Genomic DNA, 25,967 nt, shown 5'->3' on the forward strand with positions numbered 1-25,967 from the left:
CATGAATGATACACTCTACTTGCCTCCTAGTCGACACCCTCACTCCTTCTGTGGGTGGTGGTGGCCAACAACAAAGGAAACAAAAAGTGGTTGAGCTTAAATTCTAATGGGAAAAACAAGTAGATGGTGTGTTGGGAACCAACGGACCAGGGATGTCCTTTAATTCGGTGGGAAGTTTCGAGCGGTATGCATGTCGCGTAATATGTGGGTCGATGGCGGGTTTTATTGATTGTCTAATAATTGAGGTATAGCTTTGACGCGTTGCTGGTGGCCGAGTATGAATGATTCATTAGGGATACTCTGCTTTTCGTTGGCGCCATAAGGGTGGCGTGGACTCCTCGGTGTCGCACTATTAGCGATGGACGATAGATTACCGTTAGTTTTTTCGTGCAATAAACAGTTGTCATGTATGTTGGATGCGTAATAGTTGATTGTGCCAAGTATTGGAATAGGTTTTTATCGGTTCAGTGTAGCCTTGGTATAAAAATTCTTACGTAAAGAACTATTCTTTAAATTTTGTTCACAGTTTGGTAGTATGGCGCAACACGTATGGGTGGAAAAATGTTATTAATTACGTATTTTTCCATACCCTACCCAAACATGATTTAACAAAGGATAATGTAAAAGTATTTTGTAAATAATACAACACATGCTCGTAGCATGTTGCATATGCACACTTCACCGAGGCATATCACAACACATTAGCGTAGTTGACAATCAAGTTGCCATGGAGAACCGCTACTACTGCTCGTTTATTCAACATGTATTCCATAGTGCCAGTGCTATCCTTCGGTTGCACCGGCGCCGGTCGTGAAAAGCGTATACGGCAACCTCGACAGGAAATCTTCCCACATTCCACCGTTCCGTTCCGGTGCAACTTGCGCCGACCAAACAGGACATGCAGGAGGCTACCGTCATCGATTTTTATTCGCCCGTAAAGAGGTAAAGTTGAAAGAACTACAGTGTCCAGTCTATTGACCCCCGGGCGCCGGGCGTGTGTTTGTCCCACAAAATAGGCCAACTCGAATAATGCTCGTCCCTTCCCAGCAAAAGTGTCACAAAACCCCGATCGAACGTGTGCCCATTAATCGGGGGGAAAAGTGGAGTAATTTTAGCCAGAAAAGGAATGAGAATGTCTATCGAGAAAGGGGGCCTTAATTCGACTTCTCTTCATCAACATATTTATATCGACATCCTCCTGCGGGTCGATGAAAGGCAGTAGTGTTCGGGCCACCGGTTTCCTACCGGCTTTGATGCACTGGTTTGTCGCTCGATTCCGATCAGATTGTAGTTCCTTTTTTTCTTCTTGAAATACACAGCCTTTACTACTTTTCTCCGTAGAGGCGAAGAGTTATCTAGAGCACCAAAGCTATTTTATTCATCGATCCTCACCGATATTATACCATGAATATTCAACAATCACAAAACGGGATAACGAGCTCCATTTCCTTCATTCCGTTGCACTCGATGTCCCGCCAGAGGAGGGCAGAAGGGCACATTTATATTCATCCTCATTTCTCGTCCTTCCCACGATAGACTAATTGCAGCTTCTCATTAGCGATCCGGTTGCGACGATGGAACTCATCGGAAACGCCCCACGGGAGAATGCTCTGCAGTCAACGAGACAGTATCGGAATGTTTCACCGACGGCACGACGCCCGGATTGAAATCCTTGAACTTGCACTGCTTGCACCGAACGGACGAGTCACACTGAAGCAAAGCTGGCACGCTAAGGACCACCATTTCTCGGCAACGGCTAAAGGATACCCGGCGCCGTTTCCAAAACAAAACCGTTTGACTGTTTGTTGCATAGTTGCATGTTTGCTGGTTTTAGAAAAAAAAAATGGAATAAGTGAAAGAGAGTCAGGAGAGTTGCTTGAGGAGTTGAACCTCCTGCAAAAGGGATGTCTTCCCTGGAGTTGTACGAGGGAACATTCCCACACTAACACCTGCAACGGTGTCGTGCGCGTGAAACAATTTAAAGTGCTCAAAGGAGTCGGTTCGGCGGTAAATTTATATGCTTCTTGGCGCATGGCTAAAGGAATTGTTTACGGAAAGCCCGTTACTATCAAGGCGCCGTTCAATAAGTACTGACTCGTCTATTACTCCTCCAGTGAACCGGTTGGCAAACAACCAACAGCATTACCATGGTAATGTTGGAAAATTGTTGGTGTCGTACGTGTGAAGGAATTTCTGCACTTGGACCCAGGAATGCGCCCATATTTTGTTTACAAATATTCGTAACGCTTCCACATTTCCGAGGTTGTTGTTTACTTAGTACCATACGGGAAAGTTGGAGGGTTTAGAAGTAATTTGCCCGATGGCAAATCCACCCATGCATTCACACTCATATGGAGCCTTTATTCATAGTCCTTCGTTTATTGTTGTTTAATTACTCTTTCGAAACATTTCCTATTTATGATCATCTCGTTGCGCGCTCGCATTGGCCTTAAATATTAACTACACCCGACTGGGCACGTTCGGATAACACCCGAATGTAGTTCCAACCTGACCTAACAACCGCACCGTATTTTCGGTCGTCGGAAAAACTGACACCGGGACTTGCCTCCCTAGTAGTGGAGTGCAGTGGAGCCGGCGGGTATCGCACTCCACTCTAAAATGCATGAAATAGTGTGCAATAATCACCAATTCATGGGTAGCCAGGAGCACCAGTACCGAACCCGTTCTCCCGGGAGGCGTCGGGGGGGAGGCAAAGAATAATCCATGAACATGCCAATTGGACTTGTTTTTTTTCTCAACACAGCGCCAACCCATTTTGTGCCACCGAACGACGAAAGTGGGGTGGCTTTTTCATCAAAACGAAGCCCTAATATGGCTGACGGTGGATGGTTTGTGTGAGTGTGTGATGGAAATGCATAATTTAACCATCCGTGGGCAGCGGCGAGGATGCATTGGAGAGGGCAGCATAAATATGCCCAGAATTGGAGCTACTGGAAATAAAACTTACCCATCAGTTAGTGGTATGCTCTCGGGGAGTAGTTGCCCATCGTTGGTCGGTGGGAACCGGTCAATGATCGGTAGCATGAAATATTGAAAGCCTGTACTTTATGAACGTTACCCCGAGAAAATAGTGCAGAAAAGAAGCGTGCCAGTAAATGTCACGATTGATTGTGTGTCGCAGGTGACTCTCATGCTTATTATTCCCATAATTGAGATACATCATAGATAATAATAAGTGTACGTCCAATGCTACTTTAACAGTCGGAAGCAACTGATGGAATATTTTTCCAAAAAGAGCAATTTTCACTGCATAGTGATAGAAATTAGAAGACTTTTTAATGATCACCGTAACTGGAAAACTTTATGATGCGAATAGTTGATATCTTTTCTTATATCTAATGAGTAACATACGATAGATATTTTAGACATTTGAAGTTATGTTTTACTCATCTTAAAATATTATTAAAAGTTAAAAAACAGAATATTGAAAGCTATTTCTCTGTTTTATGTGTTGCTAATTATGGTAGTTGCTATCTATTTTAGCGACACGGCAGTAATCACCTACATGCGAAACCTATATTTTCTATCCTCCACCGGTAATTTAGAAATTTTTCGAACCATTAAGGAACGTTCATGCTTAATGAAATGCCCTTTCCATTTTTTATCAGCACTAAAGTTTCTCCTACTCCTGGCAAAACGAAAACCTCGAATCAACGCAAAGCTTGTTTCCGTGTTTCGATGTAATGTTATTTTCCGCTGCCAGCCGTACTGGTGTAAATAAACCAGTTAAAAAGAACGCTACCATCGTGTCAATTACTCCGTAAAATGGTCCAATCCTGGCGCTACCGCAATTTGAATAGTAAATGTTCCCGTCGGTGGTGGGAAGCGAGCAAAAATGGTGAATTTATTATTCAGGATCGTGATTTTTTCGTGAGCTCCAGCAGCTTGGCACTAGTGCAAATTACTTTTCACTTCACTCTAGTGTTTTTTCCCCCTCGACGTACGGTGTGGGTTCATCGTGGGAACTAAATCCTGCCGGAAGGGACGTCGCTGTGACGTATTCGTCGGTGGTGTGACCTCTAGGGGCCTAAATTTGCTGCAGGTGGAAAATAGTCCATCTCGGAAGCCGGCCAATTAACCCTCACCTAGATTAGTGGCGGCGTGGGTCGTGACGAATCGATCGACTCCACGGACGGACCGACGGTGGACTGTGAGCCCTGGAGAGGTTGTTGGGCTCGGATAGTAGTATATTTTCCCTGTTCCATTCATGCGAAATCTGGTGGAATTAATACGACTTAATTTGTTTTCGCCTACGGCAGGGGGTAGAAATGTTCAACCCGTGATAAGAGCGACCTATCGTTCCTAAAGGGTGGTAAAAATCGCGAACCTGAAAACGATGGGGTGGTTCTGGACCACGAGTTGTTGGTTGTGCTTGGAAAGCGTGAAATGCACGAAATTTTCCCATCAACCTTGCCCTTCTTTTTGTGCCAACGTCGGCGTTTTGGCTGGAACCGCGACGAGTTTTGGGTAACCTTGTCCCTAATCGGAGGAGCGCACTGGTGACCGCAATTGGGGTTGGCCAATAGAGGGGTAAGGATTAACAATTTTTGAGGCATAGATTTTCAGTGTCAGACACTTTTCTGGTGGGTCAGTTTGGGAATTTATAACATATTTATGCTGCATATATATGCTGTTCCATTTAGTTCTACTTTTTGTAAATAAGTAATATTATTTTGTCTAACATTGTATTATGTTAGCATCGCCAATAGTATCAACCCTACACCTCCAGTAGATAAACGTATTTGATGGTCGATTTTTATTTATTGTTCTTCTTCCTTTTTTCCTCATCCGGCAGCAACTCAAACTTCAAACCATGTCCGACAGCGGCGACAGTGGCCCGCCGTCATCGGTGAACGTCAGCAGTGCATTAGCAGCGATGAGCAGCGCCGAGTCCGCATCGAGCGTCCTTATGCTGACCGATTCAGAGAACGCCAACAACGAAAACCGAGCGATTGAGATGGAGGCAAATTCGTCCGGTGGTGGCGAAGAAACGCCTGCTGCGACCAGTGAAACAGTGGAAAGTGTGTCGGGAAGTGTAGAGCAAAGTGATCGATCCGAAGGAGATGACTCTAAACAGGGTGAAGTTACCGGAGAGAAGGAGGAGAAGGAAAGCGGAGATGTAAAGGCAGAAGTCAGTGGTGAGCCGGTAAAGAGTGGACAGGATCAGTACGCGGAGCATGTCACGTACAACGCGGCTGGGGAAGCGATATACACCGATCCGGCCACCAAGTATCAGTACCGGTGGTGTAAGGAGAAAAACGAATGGACTCCCCTGGCGACTGCCACGGAGCCGGATGGTTCGGGTGGGACCGCTTCGGAAAATCCATACGAAAACGAACACTACCGATGGTGCCATGAGAAGAAGGAATGGATACCGAAGCAGCAGAACGCCACCGAGACGGAGTTCTACCGGTGGGACGCAGCGACCGGGAAGTGGATCCCGAAGGAGCAACCCACACCCGCCGGCGGTAACGACCCGGATCGGGACTATGGCTACGAGGACGGTGTACATACATACCGAGACAAGGACGGGGCCGTGTACTTCTGGGACACCGAGCGAAAGGCCTGGTTCCCCAAGGTCGACGACGACTTTATGGCAATCTATCAGTTAAACTACGGGTTCATAGACAATACTTCCGGTCCGACTACGGCCAGTGCTCCGAAGGTGGTGGATGTGGCACCACCGATTCCGCCGCGAACCGACGATGATGATGGCAGCATCAGCGACGAACAGGACGATGCGCAGAAACAACCGAAAGGAAAGAAGCGAAAAGCACCGCCGGAACCGCCGAAGTGGTTCGAGCTGGCGCCGGAACATAACACAAAGGTGTACGTTTCGAACCTGCCGACCGATGTCACCGAGGAGGAGTTCGGTGAACTGATGTCCAAATGTGGCATGGTGATGAAGGACCCGAAAACGCACAAACTCAAGCTGAAACTGTACCGCGACAGTGATGGCCAGTTGAAAGGTGACGGCTTGTGTCATTACATCAAGGTAAGTGACCAAAAGAATCACCATTCATGATTGTTCTTATGCTCATTAATAACTGAATATTTCCTTAAATATTATTTTATTTTTCATTCATGTTGAATCCATGTTTTGATTCAAGTGGCATTACTTTAACGAATGGCAGTTTTAATATTTTCAATTCCAATTCCATTTTAATTCGCTAAAGGAATTGTTGGGGTTTAAAAGATGCCACAAAATGAAAAGGGACTGTCATCTCTTTGATTTTTTAAATATAAATTCATTATTGTTCGTTCCGAAAAAGTCATTTGAATGGAATATTCTTTCATATTGTGCTTCCATATATAACTTTTGCAAAATTAAACTTTTAGAAAAAATGCTTTTTTTAGACTTTTTCATCTTTAGTTTTCTTCTCAATATTTATGTCTGTTTAAAAATATGCTGATATAGGTTTTACCTTATAGTTTTCAAAAGTTCAATTGCTGTAATATATTTATACTATTTCTTTCGTTGCAACACGAGGTTACTTACCCGCTGGTGTCGATTATTTAATCCCCGCCAAAAAAAAACCCGTCGGTCAAGTAATACTTTATTTTAAACAGGAGGATGCTTTTTGTAAAACAATGCTATGGTGCGTCCAACGTCCTAGCTCTTTCCGTGGTGTATTGGATAAAAATTCAATGATTAAAGGGTCCTAAAACTGGTTGTTCCGTTCACTTTCTTCCATCCGCTCCCAACGCAATACTATTCGTTTGAAATCGTTGTTTAACCGTCTAATTCTATCTGGACCTATCCGTTTGGTGACTCCTTAAATTTCCTTTCGCCCATAACAGGATCGATTCCCTTTCCCGTTCAGTGGAACACGCCCGTTTGCCGCGTTGGCATTCCTTCTTACGTTCACTATGTTGGTATTTTTTCTTTTAAATATAGTTTGTTTGTGTGTTGAGTTAATTTACAAATAGTTATGCCTTTGCTTTTGGCTCGACTACACGTTTGCAACTACGAAACAAACCGCTGCGCAATCTTCGTTCAAGCCCTAGTGCTTGAAGATTGATTTCCACTTATTACATGGGAGCCTGACTCGATCGCGCGTTGTAGTAGGTAGTATTAATAGTAGTAGTAATAGTATGGCAATAAGTTCTATCCGCTAATGTTAGTTTCTAATCCTGCATGATCAAGCAATCAAACATAGATTTCATTTCACCAACAGTTTCTTGTCCAAAACGGTTTCAGTTTAAATTTCCCTCCCTTTCGTTACACCCTATCGTTTGAAACATAAGTTATTCATTAATTGCTCTTATCTTCGTCCCTAGTTCATCTTCTCACTTTACTCTATTTGTTTTTAATTTGTATTTGGCTCCCATTAAAACGTTCCATTTAATTTGTTGTTTTGTTCGTGTCGAGAAAAACCTTTTTGTTCGTATTCCAATTGGTCAGTGGACACATGTTCCACACTATTGAATGATTGTTAGATGTTTTATTTTTATCTCATCTTCTGTAGCCCCTACTAACACTTTACTTTCCTTTTCTTTATTCATTTCTTTTGGTCGAATATACATCTCTACACCTTTCGCTTCAAATACTAAATTTCGCTTCGAAACATCTTAAACGTAACGTTGAATGCCTTTGACGGCAAGAGTAGGGAGCGTTGGAAGGTTTGCCGGGTCCTTGTTTGCAACAGTTTATTAAGATAGCTTACATGCTTATGCTTACAATACTAGGAGTTAGATTCTGCAGAGATAGTATTTTCGTTCAAGTGGTGTTCGTTCCGGAAACAATTTGCTCATTAGAACACAGCGTTTGTAATTGTCTGTGAGATGGTTACCATATTCATTGTGGACTGGTTGATGGTTGCAAGGTGTGGTTTAGTTTTCGGATATATTTTCCCTGCGTGTCTGCGCTCATCGCCAATTTGTTTCGATATGTATTTCGAGCGCAATTCCAGAATTGAGGTGTCTAGTTGTCGATCGTCGCTTTGCTAAGATTCACACACTGTAACTGTAATGTTGATAGGATATGAAAGTGGTTGGAAAAAAAAGGTGAAACATTGCCCTTCGCTTCGAATACATTGGCGTAGGTCTCTCAGGGGAGCCGTTTGTCGTTAGACTGCAGTTGCTTAAGGCTGGTTGGCCTCTCCCCTCCTCGGTAGGAACGGTGTTCGCGGGTTCTTGGCGTCACCTTGGCGTTATCGAGCCGACGCTCGCTCTTCTCCACCTCACTCGTGGACGACCTCGTTGTCCTGCTGCTGCTCTTTCAGTTTGCGCAGCTGCTGCTCCTTTATACGCCTCCGCCGGGCACGGTCCTGGAAGAAGAAGTCTCGCTCCTCCGGGGTCAGCTTGCTGAGTCGTTCGCGCAGTTGGTCCCGCTGGATTTTCTTCTCCTCCGGTGACATCCTATCCGCGCTGAGCCGTTTTGGTGCGCTGGTGGTACGCGGCTCATAGCTGTCCTCTTCCGTTGTGGTGGTTGGCCGGCGAGTCGTGGTGGTGGTGGTGTAGGGGTAGGTCGTGGCTGGAGCAGGCGTCGTGGTCGTCGTCGTCGTCGTTGTTGGTGGTGGTGGTGTTGGTCTAAAAGGTGGCGGAGTGTTTGGGGCGTAGTGATGAAGGGATTGCTGCATGTGTTTGGTGGTTTTTCGCGACGGTCCCGAGTACATTCCCGACTGATGGCGATGCTGGTGGGGGTACTGGTGCGGTTCGTTCACGCTCGGTACGCGCACCGGGTCACGCGGATAGCCCTTCCGACCGTTGCGTGGCGTGAAGTCCACGTTGAACCGCGATCCCGAGTATCCGTTGCGAGGCGAGTGGCCATTGTCGAGCGAGTTTTCGTTGTGCGTTTCCGGTGCGTACTGGGCCACCTGTTGCCGCCGGTACACATCGGCCGGGATGTACTCGGTTCGATTGTTGACCACCGGTTGCTGCTGATGCTTCCTGCCGCGATACGGCCTGCGGCGGTGTGAAGCGGGACGTGGCTGAATGGAGGGATTCGACTTGAACACCTGCTTCATGCTGTTATAGATTCGTACACTTCCCGGATCGCTAAAAAAAGGGAAAACAAAACATGTTCCAAGTTTGTAAGTAAAAATGTCACCCGCGCTGTCTCGTATCAAAGGACAAGTTCATTCTTACGTTCGGTTACGATTATTCGGATCGCTCACAATGTAGACCAGCTTCTCGTTCGCCTTCTGATTGGGGAAAGTCTCGTTCCAACGGCTGTACACCTGATTCCGGCTCGTCTCGGACACCAGCGGCATGCGATGCTGACAGATAAAGTTCATTTTTTGTGTGCACTCTTCGGCCGACCATCTGTTCACGTGCGCGTGTGGGGATGGGGTGGGAAAATCGATGGAAAAAGAAGTGATTAGAATATGCGCAATCATCGCAGGACGATAGGTCTAAACTCATTTCGTTAAAGCTCACTATAAACAACTCAAAAAAACTGTGTGCGCCAGAAACTAAGTACAGTACATCATAACGTGCTCCCTCCTTCCCAGGATACGCGGTTGTTTAGGGTTGGTTGTGGTTAGGTTAGTTGTAGGTGCATTATTTGTGAACTCAAACACTACAGGGATGGAGCCAGTGTTGTGTTAAAATCTATTTTTTCTAACTACCAAACAAACGATACCAAAAACAGTTCTATATGAAACCGTACTAGAGATGCATGCAAATACTTTTCAAAGTAACAAAAACAAATTTGGTTTGCTTGACTCAAATACTTGACCAAAACAAATGAAAACACTTAAAAAATCGAAGACAAACATGGAGACACACATGAATGAAGTGGCCAACAAAACTTGAATTCACATCATTTTTATGGGCCACACACACACACACACACACCGTCCAATGTACTCAACGGACGCGGACGGGTTTGGTACATGGAAGGAAGCATGAGCTGGAAGGTTGGCGGATTGGCGTTGGCTGCATGACCTCACCTGAACTTTAGATCGGCCCGTAGCAGTGCACAGTTGAACTTCAGGTCCCGGCTGCTCCTGCAAAAAATGCTCATAAGTCATTGGGCTTTTTATATTTTTGGGGGGGATAAATATCGACAGCTTATTTAAAGTGCTCTCATGAAGACGATAGATGAACAGTTTTGCATTGTCACACGGCTGCGTGGCGTTCGAGAGACCGATTTGTGTGTGGGTGCTTAAATTGGAATTAATCGTGTGTTCGTAATTACCCTGGCACCATCTGGCTGAACGATTGGTAGTCCATCTCGCGCCCATTGTGACCCCACTGCCACTTGTTCGACTTCCAGTTGTAGGTACCGCCGATCCAGAGATCCTCGTGGTCTGCACAATAGGTCGATGAACAAACATTTGGTAAGTTAGTTGAAGGTAGATAGCGAAATCAAAAAAATAAGCATTCAAGTATCGAACGAGTGTGTTGATCTTACGCTGAATTTTTTGCAGATACCGCCGAAGATGTTTGTCCTCGTACTTCATCGGCTCCGCCAGCTTGCTGTTGTGGTCCTTGCAGTCAAAGTAGGCATCGAGCCAGTTCAGCTTGTTCGGCGAGATGTAGTAGCACTCGTTGCCGATACGGCTAAACTTTGGCGGACACATCACGTACATTCGTTTGTACCGAAGGTTCGATCGAACGGGTCGGGGATGATGTTGCGGCTGCTGATGCTGATGTTGCCTTGGTTCGTCACAGTGCACCAGCAGTACCGTGGCCAGCACGCACAAAGCTGTTGAACGAGCGTTTGCAAGATGGTGAAGATCATTTATTTTCTTCATTACCTCAAAATGGTTCACAAATAACTTACCGAGCAATACTGTTCTGGAATCCATGTTCGGTGCTGTCATCAAAATTAAACTCTGTGACTCTGACCTCGTTTTGCGCTGAAGGGTTGTGTCACCCGAGCTGCTTTTACGAAACGCAAATGCACCGGGTTGGTGTACGACCACGGGTAACGTCAAAACGGAACCTAGCCAAGCAGGACAGTTTCCAGCAACTAATTGAAAGCTTAATGGCGCTCCGAAGCGACGCGTCTTGCTTTCACTTCCTTTTGTGTGTTTGTGTGTGTCAGGTCGGTGTCGTAAACGTGGAGTGAATTTAATTAAAATTATTTCACAGAAAAGAGTGGCTACTAATTTCCTTCCTTCCGCTTCGCGCCGGGGAGGTCTCCTGCGGATGTTTTAGGTGATGATGGACGGACACAAATACACGCTTTCCCAAGAGCTTGCTTATGGCAGCGGTGGTGCCCTTTACTCCTTTTTTTTCCTGTTGACCCTCTGAGCGGGAGTACTTGCGCCGGTCGTCGAAGGCCCGTCGAGGTTACTCCCGTGTTGAGTAATTACGTGAGGAGAAAAATCAACCCACGCTTTACGAGGATCAAATGCTTCAACAAGGGGGTTTTCTTCGCCGTCGCTGTCGCTTGGCCCTTCGAGGCCGGTTGAGTGGTTTTGCTTTTATCCTAGAAGCAGAAAATACAAGTGCGGATTTAATTATTGGCTTTTTGTTTAATAAAATGTTGCTTTCATAATTCAATTTAAATATCGTTCAGGTTGCTCTCGAACTGGTTTACTAACGATACCATCTTGTTGTGGATGGGGGAAAAACATCGCACCGGTGAACCACTTAACAACCCGCAAGGTATTGCCACTGTGGCAAGTTATATATTTCCCCAGAATAGGTACATCTTGCAAGACAGTGAAAGGAAGTAATAAATAATCCCGGTACTACATTACAACAGCTTCTCTCTCCCCGAACCTTTGGGAAGGTAAAGAGGTCCCTTTACTGTCATCCGGTTGCGCAAAGAATAACCCGGTGCAAAGTTGGGATGCATACACGGTGTTAAATGTTGTTCTCCGTTAGATATCTTGCCGGGTTGCAATTTTAATTGCCTGGATTATTTTGGCCGACAGAATTCTGCAGAAATGTGTACAAGTATATACCTTTTTATTGCCTTAGTCGCAGGCCTCTTGCGTGTGCGGGAAGGAAAGATTTGTTTTTCGTGTGGTTTTTTTTTTTTTGGCCAAAGGAAGGTAAGGCCCACCAGGCAGGCAACGAGAATAGGCCTCCGTGAATGAAAGCCATCACATCGCAAGCCCACACGACGCCGTTGTTCACGTCTCGGCCAAGGAAGGGGGGATGGGAAGGATTTTTTTGTTATTTATATTTATTACTTCAACATGCACGTCCTCCCCGAAGAAAGCAGAACGTGCCGCCTCAGCAGACGCCATCGGGGATGGGTAAGCAAAAGTATCATAATAACGTAAAGAGTGTATATATCTTACGAGACGTCATTCCCGAGACCTGAAGGTGCAGATATCCCCGATGACTGGAAGGCGAGTTTCTGAATCCGGTGAGTGGGTGTTATTGAGAGTTATACGTGGCAGCCAGCATCCAGCGACGGTCGGTTATCTCTGCTCATGGTTGTGGCCAGTTTATCCCGAACCATTCAGCAGAGTGCCGCACTTTTGTTGCTTTCAATGGAGTTTTGCATAAAACGCAAAGCGTAAACTCGGCTCAAATCGTACCGTGGTTTTTCCATTTGCGGTCTTCACGCTCACCGTACATCAACATTAGCGTCTGTTCTGCCGGATGCAAACTATCCCATGGTGGTGGTCTTTTCCTCGTTGGACGATGGAACGTCCTTCACTTCTCCTTGTGCGTTCATTTGCCAGCACGGCCAGCTCCACGATCCGAGAACAAAATGGGCAGCTTAGGAGCTTCATTTTCCCGGTGCATCCCGGTGTGTTCCTTCTTCGCATCGCATTTATGAATGGACCGGTGCATAAGTAGGGCTTATAATAATGGCGCTAAGCTGTCCTCTTAGGCAGACACACACACACACACCCAAAGGCACACGAAGGGAGTGAAGACTTTCTGAAGACCAATCGGAAGCTGCATCATCCAGTAGTGGGCCACTTTGGATGACGCAAGCGAGTGTACTTGTCAAGTCAAACCGCTCAAGGGTCTGGAAAAGCATTGACAATGTTAAAGGTCACGGTTTGTTTGGTGACGTACATTCCCCACACCCCCATCCCCTTCTGTTATGTCAATTCGTAGAAGTACTCTTGGCGAGGGCTTTATACGTCTTTCTTATGTCGCAGACTCACCAACTCCTCTCCCTCGAGAGTGTATCCAAACCGGCCAAGGTAAACTACTGACTGCACGCGAAAGTGGCGGGATTTTCTGCGATTTGCTGCGATCTGAATGCGGCAATGTCGTGTTCCTCCCATTCAACCCCTGCTAGCCGATTAATCCCCCCTCCCTCCGAGGACCGAGATTAAGAGCATCGTAAATCTGCATACGCAACGTATAAATCATACCGGACACGGTGCGAATGGATGGATTTTGCGAAATAAAAATTAATCTCTTCTGAAAGGTAAATAAACCAAAAAAAAGGGAAGTGAAAAAAATAGTGCCAAATAATTTTAAACTGGTAAGATCAAAGCAATTGCTTTCGACAGTCAACCGGTCGGCATTCAGTCCGCCGGAGTCCTTGCTTTGCCTCGAGCTCGAGGGTCACGAACTGAACCTTCGGGACACGACGACGAACGTTCGTGCCGTTTTATGCTTTGTCGTCTTCCTCTTCAGCTTGAAGCGTCCCGCGTCCCCCTTGAGATCGTTATCGTTTCCAGTAGGGTTTTCCCCCCTCGGGAGAAGTCTCAAGTGGGCCTTGTAGACTGTATGTTGCGGTGCGTGATTCACGTACACACCAAAAAGGGTAATATGAATCAGATCTCTTCGACTTGTATTTTTTTCTCTTTTGGTCCTTGTATTCCGAATTAATACACAGTGTGTGCAGTTCGGCTTAAGCACGGAGCACAAAGCGTTGGACGTTCCCTACGTAATGCTTATGATCCTTCCGCCACCCGGCTGAATGTTGTGTGTAAAAACGATCGAACACAATGCGTGAGGCATGTTGCTGGTGACATTCTGCGAAACAACGCGAACGATTGTGTCGTTCGGATTCCCACCTCCGTTGGGTGGAATTAAACATAAATACTGGAATTTACCTCCCGCTTACGTGGACCCAGGATGGTAGTCTGTTTAACCTTCTTTTTTATTTATTTATTTATTGATCTGGCACCAAAGCGACACGCGTGCAACACACGAGTTTTTCTTGCCGGAACGAAGGCAAAGGGAATCAACTCGATTCAGACGAGTAAAAAGCCATAACCATACCTAATTCTTCGGCCATGATCGAGTCCGAAAGTTTGCTGGAGTAAGATTTGTGCCTTGATGAGGGTACATAAATGGAGGAGTTCGAGAACGCGTCGATAATGAATGCGCGGGCCAATGTTGCCGAAGCGCATTAAAAGCGTGTCACACAATTTGTCCATTCTTTACACGCATTGGAGGGCAATAATGTGGAACCGGTTCTACTCCAAACCGGGTATGTCCTGCCCGGGCAGGAGTGTTTCATTGTCGATCCTCTCCGTTTTTTTTTTTCATTGATATTCGTACGATTCGCTAAGAAATTCGTTTGGCGTGGAGAGCAGCATGGCAAAGATTTCTTGCACGAAAGTGGCGAAACCTCGCTCAGGCAAACCGGGTCGGGTTGACAGTTCGTGCAGTTCGCTTCCATTTTCCCCTGTCAGCGCTATCATCGGGCACGACGCCGGCTTTTAAATCACAATAATTACTTCTTCTAGTGGACGGCATACTAAAACGAATAAAAGGTGACAAGGGGCGGACGTGAATGTGCGTCGTGGAAAACATCTTAATAAGCTTCGGGTGAATGAAGGAAGCCTCCCCAACCGGTACGACATCAATTCCGCCCCGACGAGAAGGGGCCGATGAAGGCGGATGGATGGATTTTCCTTTCATCTCGTGCGTCAACATGGTCACCGGACGGCTTCGAGGCTGCTGTCGATGTTCCGGGAGCCATTTACGTCAACGTTTCTCCACCACGTTCTAAGGAGAGTGAGGGAAGGAAAACAGGGACTCAAGAGGAATTCACTTCGCCAGCAAACCGACGACGCATCGGACGATCGGGGCCCCCGAAGCCGCCGGATGATGACAAAAATTCAATTACTGTGCATAATTTATGCAAATAGTACACAACATCCCTGTGTCCCTTAACTCGTTCACTCCGACGAGCAGCTTGGGCCAGGCTTTTTCTTTTTCTTTAGGATCATTTAGAGCTCGCTTCGCTCGGTCGGTGGTCTGGCAGCTGGTTGCTGGAAAATGTTCTACATTACAAGATGTTTTCCTCCACGATAGCTCCCCGGGGCATCAACGATGAATGAATGCAGCAGGCAGTTTTTCCCTTTGCCATTGCTTCCGGACTTCAACGCAGTCCCGGGGGCGGGTGGAAAACTTTTACATTTGTTCGATCGTTCTGAGGAATCTTTCAACGTCAGACCGGGAGGAGGGAAAGTCGAAAGCATCATCACAGTCATCATCTAATTGTTAGTTCTACCGATTCCGAAAGCTCGAACGTTTTCCTGTGAAGTCCGTTTTCGAAAATGACTCTCCCAACCAACCGGCTGGCAAAGGAATCCTGGGACTTGGTTTCTCAACGTCAATGAAATAGTGCTTCCCATCGTACCCGGGTCTTTTCGGTTCTCAAGCCTTTGCAGGAGTGGCCATGTCAGAAGTTAATCAAATTGATTTGCTTGCCGAAGGAACTCGTTTGGAAAACTTTAAACTGTTTAATGAGGGAACAAGAAAAGTGTTACGATTGGGGAAGGAGAAAGTATGATGGAAGCGTTAAAATCATCGACTTGCCATCGGACGAGGACCAAATTTGACAAACCAGAACATCAAGTTGGGATGACTTAATGTCCTCGCCAACTCCTGGTGAAAAACAAAAAAACGGAGGGGTGACGAGCGAAGGTCACGCCGAATTAATTGGTGTTATTAGGCGTGAAAGAGTGTGCAGCGGTGAAATGGAGACAAATTAAATTTTGCGCCCACGCCGCGAAAGGAACGCTAGCAACTGGCCCATCATCCGTTTTCTTTTGCCTACTGTTAATTTTTGCCGCATTTCGACCTCGATGATCACGGATTGGGCGAGGGATTTGTGGCAAATCTTCGCGGTCCGATTTGATTCACCCGTCGACTGGACAGGCCTTCACCCGAAAGCCGGTTGTCGTTTTAATTTGAACATGGGCGTGTTTTTTTTATTGGTGGACAAATGAGGGATTAGTGTATAGTGGTTACGGTTTTATGACCGAAACGTCCAATTCGACATCGACCTCTTTCAAAAGTGAGAGTGACACCCTCGTTTTCCTCAAAGAAGTCGAGAAGGTGGTAGGTTTGAATAATTTATATCGTCCCATCGTAGGTGGCGTTGTTATTTGGCCAATAATCCTTCCCCAGCGAATGGTGCGAATAATCCGATGTTCTCTCTTTCTCTCTCTCTCTTTTCGGCGGTTGCCGTGTGGTCGGTTTGTTTGCTTTTAATAATGCCGTTGCAGTGTGTTGAGTTTAAATTTGAATAACATCGACCGATCATGTTCTAAATTACCCATTAATGGTGCTCGATTTAGCCGAAGCTGATGCGTGTCCGCTTGCGAGGAGTTTATTAAATTATCCCAAAGCGCACCCGCCCTAATAGCCGCGCACAGTGTTCCGATACCGATACCGATATGATGCCGCTTCCCGGCGGCACAATCATCGACATAATTAATCTCATTAATGCCGACAAAGCATCGACGAGGAGCAGGTCCGGCTTCGGGGGGCGCGCGCGGGGCCAGGACACAGGGTGCTGCTAGGGGTGGTTTTGTTCACCCCAGTGCGCTAATGTTGTGACCGATTAGTTATGTAAATTATGTCGCTAACGAGTAATGCATCCGTTTGCATACACCGGCTCTCCTTTGGGGGTCCTTTTATTTTGAAACGAAAAAAAAAAACAACTCCCTTCCATGGAGTGTGTGTGTGTGACAAATATCAATAGCGCATTGGAGCTTAAGCAACTCTAAAATAAACTCACGTGTGTTACGCGAAAATCAATACACGGCGGATAAATTAGTTCCCCAAGCCACCGATACATGTGCGATGGCAGGTGCATTGGCACACGAAATATTAATTTATGCTTGCCCCCTCGTGCCCCCGAGGTGGAGGATCCCTTTGCCCAGACAGGGTCCGGATCGGGACCGTTTTTATCAACCATCGGCATCGATTTCCGTTGACAAGCGCAAACACATAACGCTAGTCGGAACCCCAACCATCGGTTTGTTTATGAATGGGCTTGCTTTAGCCGTCGTCGTCGTCGTCGTCGTCGTCATCAGCATGAAAGGTGCCGCCGTCAGGGTTTGCTCACTCGATCGGCCAACTGTTTGATGGAAACTCACCGTCAACGGTTATGAGCGAATTCGGTCCGACCGGTCGGCTTTGACGGCGGTTGGTGGTTCCTTTCGGACGGGAAATGAAATTATCAAGGCTCGGAGCCAACATGTGTGTTTGTTGTTAATTTTCTATAATTAACTGAAAGTAATTAATTTTTGAATAGGGGTTTTTACTAACATACGACAAAACAAACCACCTCGACCGTACGCTTACGATACCTTTTTATCAGTTTCGCAATTGTTTCGCATTTCTTTCAGTTCAATTATTTTTGCCTTTTAACTTACTTCAAAGTAAAAAACCGATATCGACTTCCAACGGCTTGGCCCGGATCGAACAGTGCGCCATTGCAAATGGTGGTGAAAAATCTAATTTTCCACACGACCAACGAAGCAACGATCTTCCATTCTTCCTTTAATCATCGAACGGTACTAACTTCATTATGTCGTGCTTTTGTCGGAACGAAACCGAAAACGCTGCGTTCAATTGGCAAGTCCAGCGCAAATGGAGCGCGCGTGCGAGTGCTACAATTAGATTTGCTGCAATCATTTTTCGTGGGTTTTCCGGCAAATGGCGAACGTCGAATTTCAGTCTACCGTGAAAAGTCCCTTTTATGTGTCTATTATTTTAAAATCGTTTTTATTCGACATCAATATCTTTCGTACGGTGGAAACGTTCGTTATTATTGAGAAGTATAATAATAAATTTTTGTTTATGAAATTTTATTATTATTTCTAGCCATTTTTTCCTTCTAGAGCAGTTCCCCGAATCGAACCCGACGCTCTTTATCCCATTATGCACTGATTTCGCAATGACATTCCTTCGCTTTCGCCGAGCTTTTTCCCGGACGGAGGACGGACAAACTTTCTACCATCGGTGGCATAATTCTATCAAAAGTTATCGTTGCAACAGCGTCGTCGCCTACCCGATCAACAATTATACCGATCGGAAACTGTACCCCTCCCCCCCCCCCCCCCTCCGGGTCCGTCCCCACGCTTTACAAGCAACAAACTTTATCCCGTCCCGCCCAGCTTGGCGAACTCGTCTCGCCTAACCGCGCAAGCATCAATCTTGGGCGCAACCCCGAGAAAGTTGGTTTTCCACTCGAGCGGGAAAAACAACGGGTGCAATCGGGTGGCTCGTGGTGGATGCAATTTTTCACCACCACCTTCCCTCCAGAGGGTGGTGGAGAGAAATAGTTTTGATGGGTTTGATGAATGTGCTGATGTGGTTGGGAGAAAAAACGGGGGTACCAGCGTGAGCATCACCACTATCGCCATCATTATCATCATCGAGCCCACCTTCGGAGCGGGTGTGGAGAAGCGGTGTTTGCCGTGGCCTGATGTTGATTTACTGCTACACGCACATTAAGCAAAGTTGGCAAATGTATTTATTTTGCACATTAACGACCCCCACTTCGCGAACGTTTAGTGTGTGAAAAAAGGTGGGTGAGGGTCGTTGTTTTTAATAGTTCCGCCAACCGGAGTTGTTGCACACTTGGGCACTGTGATAAATGTCATAGCGATTTTTAACTGTAACGTGTTTATGGAAAAACTATAAAAACGAGGACAATGTAACAAGTCTCTTGGCTTAGTTGTGAAAAAGAACATGTTTGCCAATCCCAATGATGATTGGCTGTCTATGTCACCCTGCGACGGCGTGGACGGGCCATCATCTTCCCGTTGGCATAAGGTAGAATAAAATAATGCTGACGTTATTAAAAGTTAACGTGCGCCGCACCGTGTTGGGCAGACATTCCTGTTCCCTTTCGGAATGTCGGTACATAACGTAAACGAGGCGTAAAACAAGCCCACAAGCAATGTCCTGTTGCGAGAACTTGAAACTAGCCACCCGGACGGACGGTAGGCCGTTGGAATGAAAATCGGTTACCATCACGGTGACGATATTCCAGCTCTGTCTGTTCGGTACACGCCAAGGGTAAGCCGAGAGTCACGATTGCACGGTGGGAGGGGACCTCAAAGGAACTGTAGCCGCTTCTTCCGACTTGAATCGGTTTGCCTGAAGAAACTTCAGCCTACGTCCGGACGTACTTGGAAGCGAATGGAAAGGGGTTCGAGTATCAGCAGATATTCCTTTTGCAAATATGACCCCTGAAGAGGAAGGTGGTTCATGTTTGATTCCTCCGAGGGACGAGATAATTTCATAAACAAATACGCGAACGGAAACTCGTTGAGGATCCTCCCCTTGCGAAAAAAGAAAACCGATCCTCCCCCAGCCAACGTGCAGCAAAAAGAAATGAACGGCTTGTGTTTCTTCGGTTCCCGGTGGCGTTTCTTCAAAGAAGTACCGGTGAGAAAGCTAGTGTGCAATTTTGCTCAATGGAACTCATTCAGAAAAATGCTGTTGTACACCGAAATTGGTACACAGTGAAGAAAGAGTCCTACGGGGTGAGAAGGATGGTTGCTTTTGGGAAGTTTTTGGACAAAATTTGCCTTCGACTCCGGGCTGCGACTAATGACATCAGCCCGGTTAGAGCTGAAGGCTCGATCGGCAAACAGCCCGTTGCCGGTCGTTGGACGACTAATTGGATGAGATTTTTAATGCCCATCCCCGACACCGTGTTGGGCTATGATTAGAATCTATGAAAAGACTTAAAAAATACCGGGAGACACGCACAGAGTGGGCAGTCCAACAAGCGAGTGGGCAATGGAGGGCACACTATAAAACTCAATTTGCTAAATTGAACATTCCACATCGCTGGTGAAGGAAAGCGTCAAACAACCGGGCGTGTATGGGGGAGAAGAGAGTGTCGGGATAAATGACTTAAAAACGAACGAAAGCAAATGAGAAACATGACCCTCCTCGGCAGGCGCTATCTGCCTGGTGGACGTGCCGAATTAGAAGCCATTCGAAGCTGGGCAAATCGTTAACGGAAACCGAAGACATCATGCTCAGCCTCCGGCGCAGTAGGTGGTCTTTCGGGTGCGAAAACGGGGTGCGCATTCCTCCCGCGGGTGAAGCGGCAGTGGGGAATGTGGGGGGGGTCGACCTAATGCCTAATAAACATACACGCACCCCAGTCGCCCTTGACTGCGGGGGAAAAGGGAGGAATGTTGATGGGGCGACACCACCGCTGCCATTCGTTACGCATATGAACCTCATGGCGCTAGAATAGATTCGCCACGGTCGAAAAAAAAGGGGGTGGGGGGCACACACGAGAACCATGCACTTAATTGGGAATGATAAATCATACGGCCCGGAGGCTTAGTGTCGGTCGTGTTTCGTTGCGGTCCCAAAAGCACCCTGGAACCATATGTTCTCCGAAACGCGCCCGTATGAAACTGTTCTAACTGATGAATAGATATACACAGCAACAAAACTCAAGAGGAGCACAAAAATTGCACGCGCATTGCAAGCGGAAAAACCAACCCGATGTTTATGTTATGCAGCGAAAAATTCTGGTGGTCGCAATTCGTCTGGTTTGATGGATTAGAAGAACGCGTGTGAAATCTATCGGACGGGCCCGAGCTGAAATTGGAAACCCTGCGTCCTGTTTATGGCAACAAACATTTGGCCAGCACTTGAGACCGTCCGTTTGGATGTGTTTGTTTGTATTCAGCCCGCGTCTAGCGAGTATGCATTTCATCCTTCATACAAACATTCGTTTTATACCAAACTATTAAAACAGAAAAGAATTCATTCACTTCAACATTCGTCTGAGTTCAACGACGAATAAAAATATGTTGCTTAAGGAAAATGTACGGTTGCTAAATTTCCAAGGAAATGTGGAAAATAAAAACACACCCAACATGGTGCTTCGGGGGACGTATCATACCTATTTTTAACCGCAAAGTCAACGACACTCAACATCAGGTTCTTGTTTGCCGTGCGTCAACTTATGATTTTTGAGGTTATGTTTGGTGCCGCAAAAAAAAAGAACGTCATCCAACTTTGGCTCGCTTCGTAGAATCGAAAAGGTGCACGAACAGCATCCAAGTGCTCAAAGGGATTTCCAAATTATATCCCTAATTCCTGGAATTCTACGAGTGCTGGCTTGGGCACATCCCTCAACGCCATCATGCCATCAGGAGTTGGCACGAGAAAAGGTTAGAAGCTAAGAATAGAAAATGGCGGATATGAGAAATTGGATCCCGTGTGTGATTTGATTACATTCAGCACACCTAGTTATCGTTCCACGGGCGTTTTCCCTTTTTCCCGTCGCTAGCGGGTCTGATTTTTTTGTACCTTTGAAACCGATGCGTTGCGATTACAGCGCCTCTTAAGGAAAAGCCGGAGCTTAGTGGGGCAAAAAGTTTGGCGTGCTGGTGAAACAAAGCCCGAAACTCCATAAGAATCGTGAAGAGATTATTTGATCTGCTTCATATCCCGAATGGAATGGGAACGTCCTTGCGGGAGGAGGGGCGTTTCCTGGAAATGGCAGGGAAATTTCACCTGACGCAACGTACCCCCAATGTTGTAATCGGGGACGTGAACGGATTCGTTGATGAACTCCGGTGAACCGTTTGTGCTCCCGAATAAAGCCACAACTGTTTGCTATAACTTTGGTCATGGTATCAGCGAACTTTTTTGTTTTGCCGACACAGGAAAGTGTCAAAAGCAGCCATAGATTAACGCCAAGTTGTGTTCTGGCCTCGCAGTTAACAAGCCTTTCCGTCCATTCCCCCTCTACATTCAGACATCCTAAAACCGGACCTGTCAGCCGGGTGTGTTAATCGTCTGGAAGTGGACCAGTGGTCAGTGGAAAGGTAACTCCTTCAGTCCGCGAGTACATCCCAAAGCTGGTGCATTTCTCGTCCGCCCCAGTGGATGCTTAAATTGCATCGTGTCAGCTGGAAGGAAAATTGCACCCGATCCCGTAGACGTCGTGTTGGGTGTTGATTTAACACTCGTGCGTCGACGAACGTCGTCGTGGATGGATCGCCGACCGGAGGGGAATTATGCGAAACAAACCGGGTGGCACTTGTCGATGCCCTCAAGAGGGTGCGAAAGAGAGAGAGAGAAGGGCGACTGTTTGCGGCAGGCCAGGTTGAATGTGATAATGTAATTTTAATTATTTGTTGACACGGCGGTAATTATAGCTGCAGTTGGCCACCGGAATGGGCCACAAATGGTGTGCAATCTGCCTTGAGCGGAACACCAGGGTGTTGCTGGATGGTTGACACCGGTAGTCGGTGAGGCAGCTTCTATGACGATCCACTGAGGATGACACGAGGGCTGAATTTCTCATTTCAGCTTTCTCGGCCAGATGGGAGGCAGAAGCGCAAACTTTAACTAGGTGCCATATAAGTCTAAGCCTCGAGGAATCCGAGCACCCTGAACTAGTTTTTAACCACACAGCATTCCATTGCAAGTGAAAAATGGAGTGGTAAAAATATGATGCAATAAAGGAACACCAAGGAAAAGATGGATTATTTGAATTGAAAATCAATCCAACTTATTGGTAGGATTTATTTAAAAAAGATTATAAAGCAGACTGTAGAGAATCTTATTTTTAAAAACCAAATTATTTCTTCCTACTTCTATTGATTGCTTGCTTTCCGGAATGGTGATTTTGGTCGTTTCAGGAACACTCCTGAACGTTGAAGCTCGAATTTTATTTGCCCCCCATCCTTCGCGAACGACGGAAGCTCGGTCACCCTTAACAAGCTCGGCTTATCGATTTAGTATATTATTTCTTTGAAGCGGTGAAACATCCTTGTTGTTTTGCTTTTCAAATTCGAAGCATTTTTTTTCTCTACAACACGTTCGCGCCGTTCCACAGCAGGAGGTTGAAATCTGAAACCTGACTTTCGAGCGAATGGGGCACTTTGTTTGAAGCTACGGTATCTGGCCGGAGCACTTCACTTACAATCCATTAGTTGAAATTACGAACAGGGTAAAGAATATTTACGAAAATTGTCATCTAAACAACCGGAAGGGAAATAAAAAAGACGCTCAAAATGTCCCCAGTTGCGCCATAAATAATTTCCCACCGAAGGATGTGATGTTCGGGTCCTTGTTTTTCAAATATGAATAAAATTGGGGAATGGCCACATGTTGTGGACGGGACGGGGAGACAGCAAAGCCCCCACCGAGCAGCTTAAATGCCACAAAATGAAGCTATTAAAATGGTAATTTATGTTTTCCCATCGTTTGTTTTCGCCTAATTGAAAATCCCATTTTCCGTGCTACCATATGACCCAAATTTGATCTCCCCTTTCTCCTGGCTCTCCCTTTTGGGCCGCTGTTGACATCGTCACCTCGGAAGCATAAGAGAATAGTACACACATAATTGAGTAAATTGAAATAAAAAAGGAATAAATAAAGTTCGCCCTGGGAAAGGGGAAATATTTATGTGTCCGTTTAAAGTTCACTTAAAAGCTCATTAGGATTTCGTTCGAGTGGGGAGGACTTGCGGATGGCCAATATCTGGCACACATCCTATTGATGTTGTAAAAAACGGTAACCATTAGTCTGAGTTTCACCCGGGAGGAAGGGCCGTTTTTCCGTAGGATTATGGGGAGCCAAGTAATTATATGGGGAAACCCCAAATGGTGTGTGAGGGTTGGGATTAGCTTTGAGTGTTGGTTTGGCTTAATGTGATGATTTTTTTTGCGTCCAACCTTGATTTCCGTTCTAGATTGAGGAAACGGAAAAGGTCGATAATTTTAAACTAGTGTTTTTTTTTTAATTTCAGGACGAAAGATATAACTCAATTCTGAAAATTTTTTACTCCAGAACAATATTTTATTGGATTCAACGAATTCTCGAATTTCCTTTGATTTATCGTGCCATGCATGACGCACAAGAAAGGCGTGTTCGCCACAAAAATAGAACACCTCCATTGGGTTATGCTTCGGTTGTTTCCGAACCAACACCCGGCATAGTTTATTTTATAAATTCTTTTTATCACTGCCCAAAAGTCGTACGGTCGATCCGATTCGATCGACCTACGCACGCTGTAAACAATTAAACATATCCACTGTAAAAGAAAGCGCCGCACAGGATCACATATGAGTGTCTGTGTGTCGATGACGGTGGGTGTGCGAACAGGGAGTCATCAGCCTTTCCGGGGTGGCGTTAAAAGCCGCCAAGATTAATGCGAAAAATTGCCATCCTCCCTACCGTTCGCGGTTCGGAAAACCTTTTTAATCGATCCGCTCCGGATCGGTTTCGTGTTGGGGCGGAATAAATTTTGCCAGCCGCTTTCAGCAGCACGTGGAGCTCAAAGAGCGAAGCCGACGCAAATGCCACCGTCTGATATCGATATGTATGTGTCTCGCAGCGACGGTGGATGCTGCGTTTGTTGGACTATTCGTTGGAAAAAAAACCTTTCCCCGGAACGAACCGTTCAGCATTAGCGTACGTATCGGTCGATCAATGGAAACGATGATCTTTGCCGGCTCCCCACCAGCCGCTTTTCTAGAGCGATGATTTTCCTAGCATAATGTGCTAAATCATTTTTTCTTTTCGATTCAACTGCTTCACGTCTCAGAATTGACATTTGGTTTCTTTCTCCAACACAAAAAAAAAACACCACCGCCTTCTAATCTACGCTGTTGCTAGGGACGATGACGCTGACGATGATTATTTGAATGAGCCAGCGTAAATGTCATTGCTGCACGGCGGAGCGACTGCTTTGATCGACGATTGCCCGGAATGGAAAATCTAACCCACTCTCCGAACCACGAACACCGAAGTAAGAAGGCGCAACAAAACTTGCTACAAAGATCTTGCTCCGGATTACAACTCCGCGGAATCACGGTGGGCATGATACGGGCGGGGTTCCTTCTTCCCGCTGCTACGACCGGAAATGATGTGCTGGCGAAAGCAAAAAAAAAAAAATCGGCACCAATGCTGACAATGTGGCCCCGGTTCCGAGCAATTCGAGAAACATTCCACCAAAGCGTGGGTGGTCAGTTAGGCGAGTTCTGGTTTGTTTATCGAGGAAGAAAAAATAATAATAAAGCCACACACACACACACTCACAGTCATACATACATTCACACGTACCTAAAATTGAATTGAATTTTTGAAAACTGCAACCGTATTAGAAAACAACATGATGAACGTGTCCATGATAAACAAACCCAGGCCGCTAAACGTGCCGACCGACCAACCAGAACATTCGAGCGTGGAACAAAGTTCAACTCGGTTTCGCCAAATCGTTCATTTTGGGGTTCTTTTTTTTGTAATTCCTCCAGACACGTAAACAAAGTATCGCCTTTCACACACGCGTGTGGACATTTTGGCGACGAGCGCTGGAAATTTTGCATCCGCTCCGTCAGGGGTTTCAATTTTTCACTCGCGTGTCCAAAAGGTGGCCATGCGCGAGTACCATTCGATGACGCGGTAAAATTTCGAACCACCCAATGTTTGTGTCCACACTTTGGTGGTAGGTAAGCGCTTAGTTGGTATATTTGGTTTGATCACTTTTCCGTTTGTTAACACACATATTTCTTTATTGCATTACAGAGTTGGGGGAGGGAAGAAGTTGACGGTGGACTTAGGCGGTCGGATTGCAGGGCAGGAAGATGTCACAGCAGGCCGTCAGCGGGCTCTCACACTGTCGGTGGTACGCGTTGAAGTGCATTCCGGAGGGGCAACTCTGCTCACATGCCGTGCCCTGGTTGCAGACGTAGTACTGCGTGCAATCACCGTGCGGCAGCAGGTAGTTGTTGGCGTCGCTGGGGCACCGGTTGTTCGGACCGCACGCTCCCTGGGTGAGGCCGAACGAAGCGACCGACACCAGCACGATCAGAAGCAGGGCTAGC

At 46.3% G+C, this 25,967-nt stretch overlaps 1 protein-coding gene across 1 annotated transcript in view; it reads left to right on the forward strand.

The window, feature by feature from the left end:
* LOC131263301 (HIV Tat-specific factor 1 homolog) overlaps nucleotides 1–25,967 on the forward strand; it is a 51,856-nt gene that overhangs the window by 4,307 nt on the left and 21,582 nt on the right. The window contains exon 2 of the mRNA XM_058265478.1: nucleotides 4,817–6,016. Within this exon, the coding sequence (XP_058121461.1) occupies nucleotides 4,835–6,016 (1,182 nt within the window). The 5' untranslated portion in view covers nucleotides 4,817–4,834. The remainder of the gene's footprint in view (nucleotides 1–4,816; nucleotides 6,017–25,967) is intronic.

Source organism: Anopheles coustani, chromosome 2, assembly GCF_943734705.1.
Source record: "Anopheles coustani chromosome 2, idAnoCousDA_361_x.2, whole genome shotgun sequence".
In the NCBI taxonomy this organism is placed as follows: Eukaryota; Metazoa; Arthropoda; class Insecta; order Diptera; family Culicidae; genus Anopheles; species Anopheles coustani.